General features: G+C 46.5%; 1 protein-coding gene and 1 long non-coding RNA gene across 10 annotated transcripts in view; one reads left to right on the top strand and one right to left on the bottom strand.

Annotated features, from left to right (window-relative positions):
- Window positions 1–9,150, top strand: part of LOC138986385 (uncharacterized) — a 40,001-nt gene extending 30,851 nt beyond the window's left edge. For 2 of the 9 annotated variants that reach the window (XR_011463226.1, XR_011463223.1), the window contains 4 exons: window positions 2,711–2,831; window positions 7,010–7,082; window positions 7,226–7,348; window positions 8,354–9,150. This is a non-coding gene — a long non-coding RNA (uncharacterized lncRNA). Of the gene's footprint in view, window positions 1–2,710; window positions 2,832–7,009; window positions 7,083–7,225; window positions 7,349–7,671; window positions 7,885–8,353 lie in introns of all 9 variants that reach the window. The other 7 variants (XR_011463232.1, XR_011463227.1, XR_011463229.1 and 4 more) reach the window with 5 other exon arrangements.
- The window catches only part of ATP1A4 (ATPase Na+/K+ transporting subunit alpha 4), a 32,279-nt gene extending 14,492 nt beyond the window's left edge, over window positions 1–17,787 (bottom strand). The window contains exons 1-12 of the mRNA XM_005903876.2: window positions 17,638–17,787; window positions 17,395–17,454; window positions 15,330–15,533; window positions 14,479–14,592; window positions 11,909–12,043; window positions 11,531–11,648; window positions 9,778–10,046; window positions 7,833–8,031; window positions 7,470–7,579; window positions 7,155–7,289; window positions 2,735–2,924; window positions 2,422–2,594 (exon numbers count right to left, since the gene is read on the bottom strand). Coding sequence (XP_005903938.2) covers window positions 2,422–2,594; window positions 2,735–2,924; window positions 7,155–7,289; window positions 7,470–7,579; window positions 7,833–8,031; window positions 9,778–10,046; window positions 11,531–11,648; window positions 11,909–12,043; window positions 14,479–14,592; window positions 15,330–15,533; window positions 17,395–17,454; window positions 17,638–17,787 — 1,857 coding nt within the window. The remainder of the gene's footprint in view (window positions 1–2,421; window positions 2,595–2,734; window positions 2,925–7,154; window positions 7,290–7,469; window positions 7,580–7,832; window positions 8,032–9,777; window positions 10,047–11,530; window positions 11,649–11,908; window positions 12,044–14,478; window positions 14,593–15,329; window positions 15,534–17,394; window positions 17,455–17,637) is intronic.

Below are 17,787 nucleotides of genomic sequence, written 5' to 3'. Positions count from 1 at the left end.
ACCCACACCCCGTGCATTGGAAGTGTGGAGTCTTAACTATTGGACCATCAAGGAAGTCCCTTATTTTAGTTTTTTAAAATCATTCATTCCTAAGGCCTGGACGCATGACTATCTGAGAAACACCAGTTCCACCGTCAATTGTAAAAAAAAATTTTGCTGCCACGCAGCTGTTATCCAGCCTCTTTCAACAGCTTCATCACATCCGTCAGCTCTGCATCAACACCACTTTGGAGTTAACCTTGGAAGGTTCTCACCGCTGGGACAACACTCTGTATGTGTTTGCTCAGTCATGTCCTGCCCCCTGTAACCCCATGGACTGTAGCCCGTCGGGCTCCTCTGTCCATGGGATTTTCCAGGCAACAATACTGGATTGGGTTGCACTTTCCTCCTCTAGAGGATCTTCTCGACCCAGGGGTCAAACCTGAGTCTCCTGTGTCTCCTGCCCTGGCAGGCAGTTCCTTTACCACTGAGTCACCTGGGAAACCCAACCCCCTGTTTAGCCACCACACTTCATCCTCCTTGAAGGATGGCCTCCTGTGTACATCTTAAACTCCCCTGTAGGGAAAAAAGGGAGTGATGCAGAATTCCTCACCAAGCCAGCCAAGTTTCTGTCAGCTTCAGGTCCAGAAGAGGTAAGCAATTAAAGTGTAAACCTGTGCCCAGAACAAGAATGGGCCCAGGAAGCACCAGCCTTTGTGCTTCAGGTGCCAGCTCCAGACCCACCCGAGTCCCCTGCAGACCGTTACTTATCACAGCTCACTCTGCCTCTCAGGCCATGAGCGTGTCCTGCGCCGGCAGGCACCCTGACTCAGGTCACTTCTTTGTCTCCTGGGTGGGCCTCCCCACCTGTGGACACAATTATAGCTCTCCTTCTTGCTAAAGAGATCCATAAACTCCCCGATGAAGTAAACTTTAGACTACCTCCATAATACCTATACTTCTCATCCCAGCAGCCCACCTGGAAGCTGAGAAAATGCAAATGAACCCCTTCTCCATTTAGCTACCATAGCATGATGTTGTAGATCTGTGGAGGACTATCAAGATGTATGGTTACCCTGTGCAGATGCGTTATAATAATGAACTGTTGCACCCCAAAACATCCTGTAGTAATCAGGGAATTCACTCAAAATAGTTTCCTCTATCCATTCCTCGGTTCCCACTATAGTGACCAATCATTGTACTTAGCATGACCCAGACTGCTCAGGGACAAACTGCCAATGGTTAAAGGTCAAGATGAAGTCAGCTCTGACACAGAGCATCCAGTTCTCCTTAAATACTTCCAGCCCCACCCCAACTGCAACCTGCTCTCCTAAATATTCCAGAATATCAAGTGTGAGCAGAGAGGTGACAATACCTAATCTATGAAGATGTGTAGGAGTCTTAGAATTTGACCTTGGAGGGAGTTCCCTGGTGGCCTAGTGGTTACGATTTGGTACTTGCACTGCAGAGCCCTGGGTTGGATCCCTGGTCGGGGAACCATCCCGCATGCCAGCCAAAATACAAAAACAAACAAGCAAGCAGCAACAAGTGGTAGAATTTGGCCTGGGAAAGTGGAATACAGAACATCTCAGAATTAGAGGAATTTTACTGCTGCTATTCCATCAAGTCCAAAGTCCTCTTCCAACCGGAGGGAAGTTCCCATCTCTGGGTTTGCTCTCGGACCACTTCATTTTAAGCTTCTAGCTTTTACCCTGGACATATACCTGTTATGGCAGCTGCTCACCCTGAGTCAGATCCATCGAGGGCCCCAGCTCTCAGTCTCTCATTCTCACAAGTGCTGCCCCAGGACCCCAGCCCACTTGGCTTCACCCTTTTGACAACCCACTCAGCAGTACATTTTTATGACATCTTCTAGCACTTCACTATTTCCAGTGTGGCCTGCCACCAGCAGCAATGGCATCACCTGGGAGCTTGTCAGAAATACAGAATCTTGGAGTCTTCTGGACTTACTGAAAATGGATTTGCATTCCAATAAAAGCCCCAGGCTATTCAGTGCACATCAGTTTGAGAAGCACTCTCCTAGGGCTTAGGTTCTCAAACCTGTTTGCACACTGGAATCTCTAGGAGACTTTTGAAAAATACAGATACCTGGCTCCCAATCAGAAACTTGAAGGGGTCTGGAGTGTGGCCAAGGCATCAGAGTTTTAAAGCTCCCCTGGGGATCCCGTTTTATTTTATTTTTTAATTGTATTGAAGTATAGTTGATTTACACTGTTGTGTTCATCCCCTGGTGATTCTAATTCAAGACAGGATTCTAACTACAGAGGGCACAGTATAAAGTTCTCTCTTAAGACTAAAACTTATACGCTCAAGGAAGCAGAAATCAGCTCAATTAAATGAAGAACCTACTCTGTCCAAGGTTTCCTACGGTTGATCCAGGTTAGGATAGGTGAGGGGTGTCTGGATTGCTCTGGCACTTACCTTAATCCCAGCACTCCGGCACTTGCCCACAGCATCGGGCACGGCAGCTCGGGGAGGGTCAATCATGGAGATGAGCCCCACGAAACAGAGGTTATTTATGGGAAAGTTGATTTCATCGGTGTTAAACTTGAATCCCTTGGGGTAAGTGTTAGGCAGATTCAAGAAGCAGAACCCTGGAGAGGGACAGAAGAGGGGACCAGTAGTCATTCCACTATGTCTCTACTCACTTGCCCCAACCTCCTAGATCCTTCACCCCATAAATAACGACAGTTTTGACGTCACTCTGCAGAGGCTTCTCCCACAGCTGCCTCACCTAGCACACGCTCCCCCAGACCTCCCAGATCCAAGTAGGCGTTTTGGAAGGCGTCCTTCATTTCATCGTCTATTGGGTACTCCTGCCCTTTCAGAAGGTAAGTAGAGCAAAATTCTAAGATCCTCTCGGGCGCCCCCTTCATCATCAGGACGTGGGCCTGGGAGCTGTCTTCCCTCAGGTGGATGGACACCTAGGGAGAGGAGAGGAAGCTTCGATGGAAGGAGGAGAGCACGAGGGTTGGGTCAGAGAAGCAAAGTTAAGCTGTGTCTACCTCCATTTCCTTTGTTCCCTGACCCAACACAGCCCTTCTCCCTGCAGTCATATCTGCTCTTTGGTCGAGCCCCTTCCTCCTTTGTAGGACCCCACAGCCTGTTGCACACGAATCTCTGTTATCTTCTTAGCCATACTTGGAGCTAAGGGCAGCCCAGGCACTTTGTCCCCCTGGCTTCCTCTCTGCCTGAGTAGCTAGTGAGCAGAGACAGCAGAGTGAACAGGAAAGAAAGCTTAGAGTCGAACACCAGTGTTCCAGGACCAACAGGAAGGCTTTCTTAGCTTTATGACCTCGGGTCTGTCCACTTAACCTCGGCAAACCTTAGCTCCTTTGAGAAAATGTCAAAGATCTGCGATGCCCACTTCATTTGGCTTTTATAGAGAGAGAGTATTAATGAAGAATATATTGAAAAGCATTGACAGTTCTTTACCACGAGTGGTTGAGCCTGAAGGATGGGATTAGGGTGAGTAATAATAGTAGCATTTATTGAGCAGTTACTATGTGCCAGGCATTGTTCCAAGTGCTTTACGTGAATCGTCATTTTAATCCTCCAGCTACTTCCCTGTGAGGTAGGCACTATAAAGTTCTTTGTTTTATAGATGACAAAACTAAGCTTAAGCTGTGTCCAGACTCACATAGCTAGAAGGTAGAAGCAATCAAGGGAAGAATCCAAGTAGACTGACTTTAGAACATGCTCTCTTAACCAGTCCATGTTCTAAATTCTTTGTTAACTCTGTCATCGCATATTTGGTGATAGTCTTTAATATTTATGATTGTGGCTTCATTTTTATTAATACTATATTTTTTTCCTAAAAGAATAAGGGTATCTATTCACTTTGAGTTACCAAACTCTTCAAGCATTCTGATTTTTTTTGCTAAGTCACTTCAGTCGTGTCCGACTCTGTGCGACCCCATAGACGGCAGCCCACCAGGCTCCCCGGTCCCTGGGATTCTCCAGGCAAGAACACTGGAGTGGGTTGCCATTTCCTTCTCCAATGGATGAAAGTGGAAAGTGAAAGTGAAGTCGCTCAGTCGTGTCCGACCCTCAGCGACCCCATGGACTGCAGCCTACCAGGCTCCTCTGTCCATGGGATTTTCCAGGCAAGAGTACTGGAGTGGGGTGCCATCGCCTTCTCCAAAACAATATGGAGATTTCTTTAAAAACTAGGAATAAACCTACCATGGGACCCAACAACCCCACTACTGGGCATGTATCCTGAGAAAACCATTCTAAAAGGCACATGTGCCACAGTGTTCACTGCAGCACAATCACAACAGTCAGGACGTGGAAGCAACCTAGATGTCCCTCGACAGATGAATGGATAAAGAAGCTGTGTACATACGTACAATGGCATATTACTCAGCCATAAGAAGGAATGAATCTGAGTCAGATCTCGTGAGGGGTGGTAGCTTCAACTATTCTTATGTTCATTTTTGGGAATGATAAATAAACTAATTTCCACATGTTGCTGGTAAAATTTCTATAATCGCGTCTTTGGAAATTTTATTTGTATGTTGAATGTACTATTATTTTGTGTTTATGAAATTTTTTTTAACCAATAAACAGAACACATCTCCAAACCAAAAAAAAGAATATATTGAAAACTGTGAAGTACAATGGTTAGCCATTCTAGCCCCCTGGCCAATCTCCTGGAACCATGTCGAGTCCCCTGAGAGGGGACTGGGGGTCCCTGTGGCTCAGTCGTGGAGCAGAGGGCATAGTCATGAAGGGAGCCTGAAGGACAGAGAAGATCAGTTTCAGTTTTCATTTTCCTGTGATCTGATCTGAGCAAAGGAGCTATTTCTGATGTTCCTCTAATGATCGACAGGAAATTCCTGCTACGTAACCTGTCGGGTAACAAAATCAGCACATTGGGAGGAACTGAGCCTGCGGTGCTGAGGGAGCCAGACCGCACTGGCCCAGGGAGAAGCCAGATGCAAAACCTGGGTGTAAAATGTAGTTACAACAGCTCCTCAGGAGACTTTCCAAAAACTATTTTATTCAAAATATGCTTAAGCAGTTAAAAGGGAAAACCTTAACTCACGTAAGCAGAAAGCTGTAAAAAACAATTTAAAAGCTTAATTTTCTGAGCATAAAAAAACCCCTTTGCTGACTATCTCCAATAGGAGATTATTGGAGATGACAGCAAGAACTGCTTAAGCTGGTAATTTAGTCACACACACACAAATCACACCTTGATAGAAAATTACAGATGCAAAAGATGGGAGAAACTGGAAATGTCAGAACTGAGAAGCTTCTTCCTTTCATTTCAGTCTCAGAGAGGGGAGAGAGACCAGGCCTTGCGAACGATCAACAGGCTAAGATGTATGTCCCTTGCATATCAGGGCCTCTGACTGCCCTGAGAGCAGAGAGCAAGCTGATAAAGCAGCTTGTTTATGGGTAGGGAAAGAAAGGAGTCAGAGGGGTTTTCTTGGGGCCCCAGGCAAGCCCCACCAGAGCTGGCGGCTTGCAGACTGGCCGAGCACACTTGGCGTAGAGGAGGATTTTGCTGTTTGAACTTGATATTCAATAGCTCAGAAAAGGCGTCTAACAGTCATCTAGGGGAAAGATTGCTATTTTTTTGGACATCCCAACAAATATCATAACTATGTTTTGCTTTTATTTTGAATCTTGTGGAAGGAGAGGTACCTAATTCTTTCCAGTTGAAGGCTTTAATTGGGCCTTGCCAAGCACAAAATTCCTGTCTGGTTAGTGAGGCCACTAAGCATCAGGAAAAAATGGAAATAGGTTTGCAGTCTGGGCCTAGGGGACCTATCTTATTTCACTGACGAAAAGCCAGTTGAGACAAAAAAACTTCAGGTCTGTTTCTTAAGCTTTCACTTGTTCAACATTCAATGTGAAAGTGTAGGTAATTTGTTTTAAAAAGATCTATACAGCTTTTATTATGTTGTTGTTATTTTTAGTTACAAAAATGTTTTTCTTGTGACGAAAACTTTTAAGATCTATTCTTTTAAGCAACTTTCAAGTATAAAAGTATGGACTGCTTCACGAATTTGCCTGTCATCTGGGGGCTATAGTAATCTCTGTATTATTCTAGTTTTAGTACATGTGTTGCGAAGTGAGCCCTGTTATGTGTTTTTAAGACTCAAAACCCAAACTGACTTTTGGGAGTCTCATTTCTTTTCTGTTATCCACACCTGAATGACCTTTATGGTATTGCATGAATTTAGAGAATTTCACTATTCTAAGCAAATCAACCCTTAACTGCTAGAGCTCCCACCCCAACAGTGATGCCGTTGTTCCCTCCTTTCCCCAGAACCCCTCCTAAAAGTGTGCCAGTGTTTCCCACATAGGAGGGAAGTACTGGGTTTCCTGTCCCTCTCATGAATTTTACTGTGAGGGCCACCACTGTCCCTCCCCCAGCATTTCTCCTTCTCTGGTCACATCTCCCTGGATCACACACAAAATGACCCTGGAAAAGCAGCTTCACAAACAGTCAGGAGAGCCCTGACCGCCTACCTGATGGCAGCTGCTAGAACTGCAGGCATGGAATGAAAAGAAATATTTGATGACTTGTGAGATAAGGTACTCGAGGAAGTGACTGACAAATCTAACATATTCTGCAGCAGCAAATCTCACAGTTGCCACAGAGACACCCAGCCAGCGCTTGCTGCCTGTGGACATTTCAGAGAGTACTTCGTGACTAGCTCTCTGCATAGTGATGCAGCCTCAAGACTGCTTAGGGCTGAACGCCTCTTCCTTTATCATCTATGTCTGCCTTTTTCTGTTTACCACTTTCCCTTGGGCTTCCCTGGTGGCTCAGTGGTAAAGAATCTGCCTGCAATGCAGGAGCCGCAGGAGACTCGGGTTCAATCCCAGGGTTGAGAAGATCTCTTGGAGGAGGGCCTGGCAACACACTCCAGTATTCTTGCCTGGAGAATCCCATGCACAGAGGAGCCTGGTGGGCTACAGTCCACAGGGGCGCAGAGTCGGACAGGACTGAAGCAACTTGCACGCTAACATGCACGCACTTTCCCTTCAGGTGAGCCTGCCTCCTAACTGGGGTGCCGGTTACACGCTGTATCTTGTTCTGCAGCTCGGACATAAAGGCAAAGGTAAAGCTCCCCCTTCCTCCAGAGGACGAGCCCGTCCCCCACTGCTATCTCCTACCTTGGTTGGTTCTGTACCTGGTACTTGTTGGTAGAATTAAAGGGAATCTCTGCCACCTTGGGGCTTTTCTCTCTCATCTCCTTCACAGAGCTGTAGGATTGCTCGATGAACTTGAGGAGCGCTGACTCCGAAGCATCTCCTGTTGTTGCCCACTGCCAGGATGGGGTTGGTGTAATAAGCCTGGGAGGCATGGCACCTGGGTTTGCCGACGGTAACAAGGAGAGGGGCAGAATGGGGAGGGCTGCTGGGGGGCATCACCCGGGGCCAGGAAAGAGAGATTTAGGCTTATATGCTGGGCACTGAAATCCCCTCTACCCGCTTGGGCCTGACACCTTAGCTATGGGAAGGCTCTCCTCATTCGCCTTAAAATCAGCCCGGTTGCAGAGGCCAGCGATTCGGGCCAGGATAAACCAGGTGTCAGAGCCCTTGGCAAATGGATTCCCTGAGGAGAGAACAGAATTGTGAGCGGTGGGGGGGGGGCGGGGGGGGGAGATAGGAGAGTTTGAAGCAGGGGGTTATTCGCCTCCCATTCAGCATCCAGACACTCCTCAGAGACGCCGCCTCTTCTCCAGGCCTCCTGGCTCTCCTCTTACTCTCCAGCTCTCTCCTCAGTGTCTGGACTTAGCACGCCCTCTCAGCTACCCATCACATCTCCCACATCCTTCCACTCTCTGACCACCAATGCCACCAGTCACCAGTCTGTTCTTCAGTGGTGTCCGCCTCGTAGATGGTCTTGTCGAACCACAGGTGGGCGACGGTCATGCGGTTCTGGGTGAGGGTGCCCGTCTTGTCGGAGCAGATGGTGGAGGTGGAGCCCAGAGTCTCCACCGCCTCCAGGTTCTTCACCAGGCAGTTCTTCCGAGCCATGCGCTTGGCTGTCAGGGTCAGGCATACCTAAGGCCAGGAGGAGGGGAGAGGGGCTTAAATGAAGAGGAGACCTCTGCTATTCACAGCTCTCTGTGGTTTCGGAAACCTGATCATTTTTACTGCTCTTTTAATTTTTGGTACTTATTTCCCTTTTGTTGTCACCTAGTCTTTAGAAATCCCATCTGTGGCCACAGTAAAGGAAATTAGGAAAATGATTTTGGTTTGTACTTTATGGCAGAGTTTCAAAAAAAGAGTGCATTCCTTTACCAGGGTATTGTAGAGAATGATCTCCTATTCCTTCTGGAATATTCCTCTCCCCCTTGATCCTTTCATCTTTTTTCTTCCACAGCCTCTTCTCCATTCAAGTTCAGGCCACACCTCTTTCTCAAGCCCAGTCTTTGCAAGGACCACGTTGATGACTAACCTTTGACTGTGGATAAGATGCTGGGGGCAGAGGAGGGTTGCACCAATAGTTTAAAGAAAGAATGAAGAGGAGAGAATGATGAAACTAAGAAGGACTGTTGCAGCGCTGAAAAGGACTTGAGAAATCACTTAAAACAGAAGATGTTTGTTAACCATAATTCAAGTGAAAACCAGGCATGCGGCAAGGTTATTTTGAAAGCAAATAAATTCTTAGGCTGTGGTTATGTACAGAATTTGAACTGTGGAATTTTTATTTACATAACATCATGAGTCCTGATGTTTTTGTGCTAGTCCAGCCACTCCCTGGATATTGTTCTCATTTCCATTTTAAGAAGGATATTGATAAAGAAGCACATGCTCCAAACAGGTGTCTGAAGATCATGTCACAGAAAGAAGGGCTAAGGGAAAAGGGATTCTTTGACCTCCCCCACTTGGAGAGTTTTAGGGGACATAATGGCTACTGCAAAAAAATTTAAAGGGTAGATTTGTAGAAGAGAGAGAATTGACTTATTTTGTGTTCCTTCAGATAAGAAAACTAGGATCAAACAGAGAATCATATGTCTATTCAACATAATGAAATCTAACTAGAGCAACTCACAGAGAAGGCAATGGCACCCTACTCCAGTACTCTTGCCTGGAAAATGCCATGGACGGAGGAGCCTGGTGGGCTGCAGTCCATGGGGTCGCTGGGAGTCAGACACAACTGAGCGACTTCACTTTCACTTTTCACCTTCATGCACTGGAGAAGGAAATGGCAACCCACTCCAGTGTTCTTGCCTGGAGAATCTCAGGGCCGGGAGAGCCTGGCGGGCTGCCATCTCTGGGGTCGCAGAGTCGGACACGACTGAAGCGACTTAGCAGCAGCAGCAGAGCAACTCAGCAATGAAATGAAGTCAGATAAAAGTGGGGTGGGCTTCCCATTACTAGAAATCATCATCTCCTGCAGGTTTTATACAGGATATTCGGCATTGGTTGAAAGGTTGAATTTCTGTGAACTCTGAAGTCCTTACCAGTAAGATGCTATAATCCTAATAAATTGAGGCCCTGGGGTGCAGAGAGTTGGCCGGGTTCACCAGCCAGTACACCCAGGACTGGAACTCACTCTGGGTGATTTATAATCTAATGCTTTCTGCATCATAACTGACTTCTTTTCTCATTAAAGAGAGAAGGCACCAGAAAATACGGGTGGAGGAAGTCAGCGTAACCTGGGAACTAAATGATTTGACATCTGTGTATGCATTGGAGTACTCTGCACTTGAGAGGCTCAGCCACAAAAGAACATACGAGTGACTTCACTTCCTTGGGGGCAGTTTGTCTGCCTTGGAGCCACCCAACACCCTGGTTACTCACTGTGACGGTGGCCAGCAGTCCCTCAGGCACGTTGGCCACAATGATGCCGATAAGGAAAATGACAGCCTCCAGCCAGGTGTAGCCCAAGATAAGCGAGAGCCCAAAGAAAGTGACACCCAGGAAGACGGCCACCCCTGTGATCAGATGGATGAAGTGTTCAAGCTCAATAGCAATGGGGGTCTTGCCCACTGCCAGACCGGAGGTCAGTGAGGCTATACGGCCCATCACGGTGGAGTCTCCGGTGGCAATCACGATACCTTGGGCTGAGCCTGTGGATGAAGGGGGAAGTCTGAATCCGGAAGGCTGTTGGATTTGGTTCCTACATAGAGAAAACTGTCACTGGTCAAAAACAAGGGTCTCTGAGCGGTTATTACATTCTGCTCTCTTTACGTTTCGTTTGTACAAGTGAGGGGCTCCTACTCTGAAAAATCTCAGATTCCACAGTTCTCCAGAGATAGCCAATTTTATTGCCTAATCGCCTTCACCGTCAAGGTCTTCGTCTTTGTTGCACTTAATCTAAATATCTCCTGTTGCCTGCATGTTTCTCATTTTGTCCTCGGCAGCTGAAGAGTTTCCTGAGCCCCAGGAATAGTGGTTACCCTTCTGCTGGAATCCAGCGTTCCCAAACCCCCCATCCTCTAACCCAGGGCTTCTCAATTTGCTCCCCAGGACTCATCTGGCAGCATCTGAGTTAAGACCGAGATGGGAGGGGTTGCTACTGGCACCTAATGGCCAGAGAGCAGAGTGCTGCCAGACATCCTGGCACTCAGAGGACAGCCCTCCTTCCCCTACCAGCAAGAACGCTGCCCAGGTGTCAGTAGCGCTCTGCCTGGAGCCCCCTCCCTGCTTTGCTGGCTGGAGCCAGTCTGACCCCTGCTGGCTGGCACAGGCCATAACAGTGGGGCTTCTGGGCCCTAAGTCAGGAGGCAAACTTCACACACAGGATGTAGAACACTCAGGCATGCGGCTTGAAATGAAGGACCCCACAAAGTTCTTTGCTTACAATAATTCTTCTTACCTTACCACAATGACTGAAATTCCTACCATTAAAGTTACAGTCAGAATCACCCAGAAAAGCAACATATTATAGAGATAGCTCTTATTTTTTAATCAGAAAGACTCATGCCTGAAAGTTCAACTTTTCAACGTACTAGCTGTTTGCTCTGGGGCAAGTTCAGATTTCTAAAGTCAGTACCCTCTCTTGGGATGCTGAGGAGAAGTTAGGGCTTACTTCAGGAGAAGAATGAATTAGCAAGGCTGAATAATTTTCTTCTCTTCTATGCTATTTTCAGCTCATAGAGCACAGTCCATTCACTACATAGAATAAAAATAGCTACAATTACAGGGCACTTAAAATGTATTAGGCCTTGTGCTAAGCATTTTATATGTATTATCTTCTTTAACCCACATAAAAATTTATGGACCAGCGACTTTCAGTATCGTCATTGTTCAAATGTGGAAATGATGGCTTTGACCTTTAATTTAAGATCGTACAGCTCACAAGTGACAAAGAAGGTAGCCTATTTACTAGCTATTACATTCCCTACTACCTTTAGATGATAAAGAGTTCTAGAAATCTTTGTTTCAACCTTTGCTTCTTTTTTTTTTGGCACGCAAGATCTTAACTCCCCAACTAGAGATCGAAACTGTGCCCCCTGCAGCAGACTGTCGGAGTCCTAACCACCGGACCACCCTAGGTGACCACCATCAACCTTTACTTTTGAATCTAGGCTACTTATGATTCGACATTCACCTTCCACACAGTTGGTGGAGAAGAAGCAGATATTTTGGGTCTCCAGAGGGTTCTCATTGGTGAACTCAGTGGAGCGGGACTGGGGCTCTGACTCTCCTGTCAAGGATGAGTTGTCCACCTGGGATGGGAGAGAGGAGGGTCATAAAGCGAGAATGGAAAAAAAGATTTACACAGATGACACATCTTTTTCTGCCACCAGCATCATCATTATCGACACGCAGACAGAAACATAAACTTGCACACCACTATAACCTCAAATTAGCTCTTGTGACTTCTCACGGTTCCGAATAAGATGATAATTTCATTAACTGAGCCCAGGTCACCGCGGTGCTGAAGACCACACTCGGCCTCCTTCCGCAGCGTTTCACACCCCCTCACCTTACATCCTTGTGAAGAGATAAGCCGGATGTCAGCGGGAATCCGATCCCCACCCTTCACTTCTACCAGGTCGCCTACCACCACTTCATATACAGGGATCTGAAACTTCTCTCCACCTCGAATGACCAGAGCTTGCTGTGGGAAGATAGTGTAGGGTCATTTCCAAAGCTCTTTTCTCTTTCCCATCCAGTTCCTGGTCTCCTGTGCTCTGATTCCCACGGTTACTCACCACATCCTTTGTACAGATCACTTTGGTAGATTGCAGATTCTTACCATCACTGTCTGCAGGGCCCTTTGATGCTCCTCTCACTTACACCCCATGTAGGAATGGGGTTTATCTCTTCATTTCTACACTTAGGTTGGACCGTATGGCTTGCTTTGGCCCATAGGACATTAGCAAATGTAATGCAAGCAGATGCTTAAAAAATGCTTGCACACTGGGGCTTGCCCTCTGTCACCATATTGAACAGGCTCAAGCTAGCCTCCTGGAGGAAGAGAGTTTATAAGGAGAAAGGCCCAGATGTCCATGACATCTCATCTGAGGCCCCAGACACGTGAATGAGGTCATCTAAGACCATCCAGCACCAGCTAAGCTCAGCCCAGATCTGAAGAACAGCCTAGCCACAGTGAGAAGTACGATATTTGTCGTTTTGAGCCACAGTGTTTTTAGGGTGGCTTGCTAGGCAGCAGACACTGATAGGCTCCAAACTCCCGCTTCATTCTACCGAAACATTTTCCCCTGAACTCTTACCCAAGGAAGGAATTAAGTTCTGTTGACATCAAAGGGAGAAGATCCTGGGCTAAAAGGCTAGAACACGACCATGTCATTGGGATAATCTGGAGCCTGTCCCTCTTCAAGTTTCCAGCCCTGTGCCTAGGAATGTCCTTCTGCCGTCCTGTTTTCCAGGTTCTCTAGAAAGGTTTTATTTGAAAATAATCTAAACTTTCAGAAGAGTTGCAAGAATAAAAATTGTACCAAGAACACCTATATAACCTTTACCCAGACTCATCTGTTAACATTTTACCCTATCTGCTTTGTGATTTGTTCTCTGTCTCTACATGTGTGTATGTGAATTCTTTTTTCCCCCAAACTATTTGAGGGCAAGTTACATACATCATGATCTTTTTTAAAAAAATTATCTTTTTTGATGTGGACCATTTTTAAAGTCTTTATTGAATTTGTTACAATATTGCTTCTGTTTTACATTTTGTTTTTTGACTGTAACGCATGTGGGATCTTAGTTCGCTGACCAGGGATCGAACCACATCCCCTACACTGGAAGCTGAGGTTTTAACCACTGACTGCCAGGGAAGTCCCCACATAAGTCATGATCTTTTATCATACATACTTCAAGGTGCATTTCCCAGGAATTAGGTGAAGGAAATGGAAACCCACTCCAGTATTCTTGCCTGGAAAATTCCGTGGATAGAGGAGCCTGGTGGGCTACAGTAGTCCATGGGGTTGCAAAGAGCCAGACATGACTTAGTGACTAAGCATGCAAGCATAAGAATTAGGGTATTAAATAACCATAAAATGGTCACCAAACTCAGTAAATTTCACATAGACACAATACTTTCATCTGCTGTCTGCATTCCAGTTTTATTGACCCAACATATCCTTAAAGGCATTATTTTCTGCTCGAGCATAGGATTTGGTCTAGGGTCAGATACTGCATTTAGCTGTCATGTACATTTAGCCTCCTTTAATCTGCATCACTGGAGAAGGCAATGGCACCCCACTCCAGTACTCTTGCCTGAAAAATCCCATGGATGGAGGAGCCTGGTGGGCTGCAGTCCATGGGGTCGCTGGGAGTCGGACACGACTGAGCGACTTCACTTTCACTTTTCACTTTCATGCATTGGAGAAGGAAATGGCAACCCACTCCAGTGTTCTTGCCTGGAGAATCCCAGGGACAAGGGAGCCTGGTGGGCTGCCGTCTATGGAGTCACATAGAGTCGGACACGACTGAAGCGACTTAGCAGCAGCAGCAATCTGTATCACTTCCATAGCTGTTCTCTGTCTTTAAAAACACTGACATTTGAAGAATCTGCCTTCCCCAACCCCCTGTGCCTCCACCTTACTTTTTTGGGGGTAGAACCCAATAGATTTGAGGTTTCATATTATGCTCATTGGACTTCCCTGGTGGCTCAGACAGTAAAGAATCCACCTGCAATGCAGGAGACCTGGATTAAATCCCCGTGTGGGGAAGATTTCCTGGAGAAGGGAATGGCAGCCCACTCCAGTATTCTGGCCTGGGGAATTCCATGGACAGAGGAGCTGGCCGGCTGCAGCCCGTGGGTTCACAGAGTCAGAAACCACTGAACGACTAACACTCTCATTACGCTCATTAGATTCAGATTATGCATTTCAGACCAGACAACTTCAAAGGTGATGTTTTTCTCAGGGTACTTTTAAGGCCAGACAGGACAAAACTTAAATGAATTCACCCTCATTATCAGCCTCACACAGTCCACTCATGGTAGAGTACAATTCTTCAAGGGACATAAAGTCATATATTCGGTTACATTCTAACACATTCTCTTACTAGATCCTTCCATATGAATCCTACCTGAGGTACCATGTTCTTAAAAGATTCCATGATCTTGGAGCTCTTGGCTTCCTGATAATAGGAGAAGCAGCCAGTGATGATGACCACGACAGTTAGTACAATGCCCAGGTACAGCTGCGGGTAGGGAAACCAAGGGCTCGTCAATAGGTTCTTTCCTCCCTCTTCATCCTCAGAAAGTCAGTTTGCAAGAGTAATAGCCATTTTTCTGGGTGGAGGAAACCATGGGACTCAGCGGGAGAGCGCAGGGGTTGAGCAGAGTCTGAGACAGCCTGGATCTTTCAGCTTCAACCCCGAGCTACAGTTTGGAGCCAGCAAAACTCCAGATCCGAGAAGCGCCATCTTTTCCTCTCCAGAAAGGCTACTCACAGCGGGAGGGGGCTCGTGAGGGAGATGGACAGGAAGGGGAGAGATTAAAAGTCTGCGAAAGAGAATGGACAGCAACATGCTTTGATGATCAGTCGGGAGGATAATCAAAGGAGAACAAGTTTCTAGAGAGAACTCTATATCTCAGGTAGCTGAGTCAGATGCTTTCTTTTTCTTTTTTCGGCCACACCACATGGCTGGCAGGATCTTAGTTTCTTGACCAGGGATCAAACTCATGCCCCCTGTGGTGGAAGCACTGCAGTGCAGCGGAGTCCTAACCACTGGACTGCCAGGGCATTTTCAAGATTTTTTTTTTTTTTTAAAGAGGCTTTCTAGATAAAAGGGAAACCAGGAAGGACCAAAGCTCTCTTAGCAACCCCTGGGAGTACATTGATTTGGACCTGAAGACTTCAGGAGTGCTAGGCTGCCGAGCAGAAGAGCAGCAGGGGCTGAGCAGAGACTGGGCAGCCGTGGTTGAACAGACTCACGTTGTCTTTGGTGGTGTCCTCATTGAAATACAACTGGATGCCGAAGGCCACAAAGCAAAGAATGGCACCAGTCCACAGCAGGAGGGAGAAGCCGCCGAATAGCTGCTTGCAGAATTTGACCCATTCTGGAGTGGTAGAGGGAGGGGTCAGTGCATTGGGTCCATCTCGAGTCAGGATTTCCTGCGCCTTTTCAGGGCTATGGCCCTGTGTGGAGAAGAAATAGGGAGGAAGGGAGAACCATGAGAAGAAAGTAGCCGTCACAAAGGAGAACCTGGCTTCAGAGCACAGATCTGCCGTTTATAGCCCCAGGATAAGTCGAGAGACCAGTGAAGTTCTCCGAAGGTCAGCCTGGAAGTTCTTCCTACCTAAGTGGGGTTCTAAACCTTGCATTACAGAAGGATATTGTTTAGCCTCCCTACATAGGAAGGATTTTTAGTTTATGGGTTGATTCACAAATCTTTTGAACACCTGTCTTGGGACGGGTACAACGGTAGAGTACTGAAGTGAGTAAGACTGATGCTGGGCCTAACGGAACTCCACCTCCAGTGAGGAGATGCCTATAAACGATTTATCATACAGTGTGCCAGGCTAATGGAATGATGAGATACAAAGCATATGCTTATAACGTACAGACATCCACACTTTGATTCTTTAACTTGGAAATAGAAAAAAACAAACAAGCAGCTAGATACATGAAAGTAGATCCTCACTCTAGCCTGGTGCATAAGCTTGGGTGCTTTTCCCTCTGAGTGACAGTGAGAGAAAAACCTGCTAGAGGATTGTAATAAAAAGAAGAAGAAGAAAGTAGCTTCTCTTAAATATCCATCAGCCACTCCCCAACCTGCCCTGGAAAAATACAATTTAAATAAAAACAGGACCCGTCTCCCACGCTCATCTCTGGTTACCAGATGGTCACCCTAAGACCCTCCAATGAAGAGATTCTAGAGCTCAGAGGAACGTACATTTCCAGGGCTTTTGTTTATTTGTGATCATTGTATTAGTGGTTAGAGTAGAAGCAGCAGCAGTGAAGCGACAACAGCGGTAATATACAGTTTTGCTGTTAAACCAGCAGTTCTCAAAGTGTGGCCTGGGGACCTACAGGGTCCTGAGATGCTTTCTGGGCAGAGGGGATCCACAAAGCCAAACAATTTTTTTTTCTTTTGGCCACAAGTAGAGTCCTAACCACTGGACCATGAAGGAATTCTCAAGCAATTTTCATAACACTAAATTGTTTTTTGTCTTTTCACTCTCATTCTCTTGAGTATATAGTAGCATTTTCCCAAGGCTACAGGGCACATGATACTACAACAGAGTTAATGCTGAAACTATGTGAGAATCCAGCAGTCTTCTCCTAAAAAGCTAGATGTTAGATTTGCAAAAATGTAAAATACCACTAATGTTTTTGCTTTGAAAAGCAGTTGACATAAAAACATTTGTACTAATAGGTAATAGCTTTACTCTTACAAATGAATTAAGAAATACTTTTTAATCATCTTAATTTTAATTTCTAATATGATAAATATAGATGATAGATGTGTGCTGTGCTTGGTTGCTCAGTCGTGTCCAGCTCTTTGCCACCCCATGGACCGCAGCCTACCAGGCTCCTCTGTTCATGGGATTCTCCTGGAAAGAATACTGGGTTGCTATGCCCTCCCTTCAGGGGATCTTCTTGACCCAGGGATCCAACCCATGTCTCCTGCGATACCTGCACTGCAGGTGTATTCTTTACGGCTGAGCCACTGGGGAAGCCTGCTAGATGTAACCCACATAAGCCAAAGCTCCTTGGAGTCCTTGATAATCTGTAAGAGTGTGAATGGGTCCCCGGGACAAAGGTTGAGACGTGCTGCCCTAGTCCATCCTATTCTTTGCTCTAATCCTGAGCTCTCTTTGGAGTAGTTACCATTATCGTCTTTTTCGGAATGTGTGTCCTTGGCTAGGTGCAGGTTAAGGGTCAGAACATTGACCTTCAAGTCAGCGGCTAGATTTCCAGCTCTGCCTTTGTCCTGGGAGCCTCAGGGTCGGGGATGGAGAGCCTCTGCCTCCCTCGGGGAACTCCTCCACTCACCCTGGTCAGGTCCACAGAGTACTTGGCGCTCAGCTCATCCAAGGTTAATTTGTGATCATCCTGAGGAGACAGTAGAGCCACTGAGGGTCAGGCAGTGACACATCATTTCCAGGGGAAACGTTTATGGGGAAGAGGGGAGGCTCTGGCCTGCGTGATGAATTCTCAGGGTGAGATATTAGAAGGCTGAGGGTTGAGAGAGACTTTGGAGGGCAGTTTGCCAGCACCCTCTTCAGCTCTTCTCACCATGACTACTTCCTTCTTCAGCTCCTCTATATCTTTCTTCTTTTTTTTCCTCTTCATTTTTTTTTTACTCATCTTAGGACTGTTTGTAGGTCCTGGGTTTGGATTCCGCTCATGAGGTGTCACGGCCCCTTTTTTCCCTCCAAGCCCCAT

Source organism: Bos mutus, chromosome 3 (assembly GCF_027580195.1).
Source record: "Bos mutus isolate GX-2022 chromosome 3, NWIPB_WYAK_1.1, whole genome shotgun sequence".
NCBI lineage: Eukaryota > Metazoa > Chordata > Mammalia > Artiodactyla > Bovidae > Bos > Bos mutus.
Note: the sequence above shows the minus strand (reverse complement) of the source record. Positions and strands in the feature narration are given on the sequence as shown.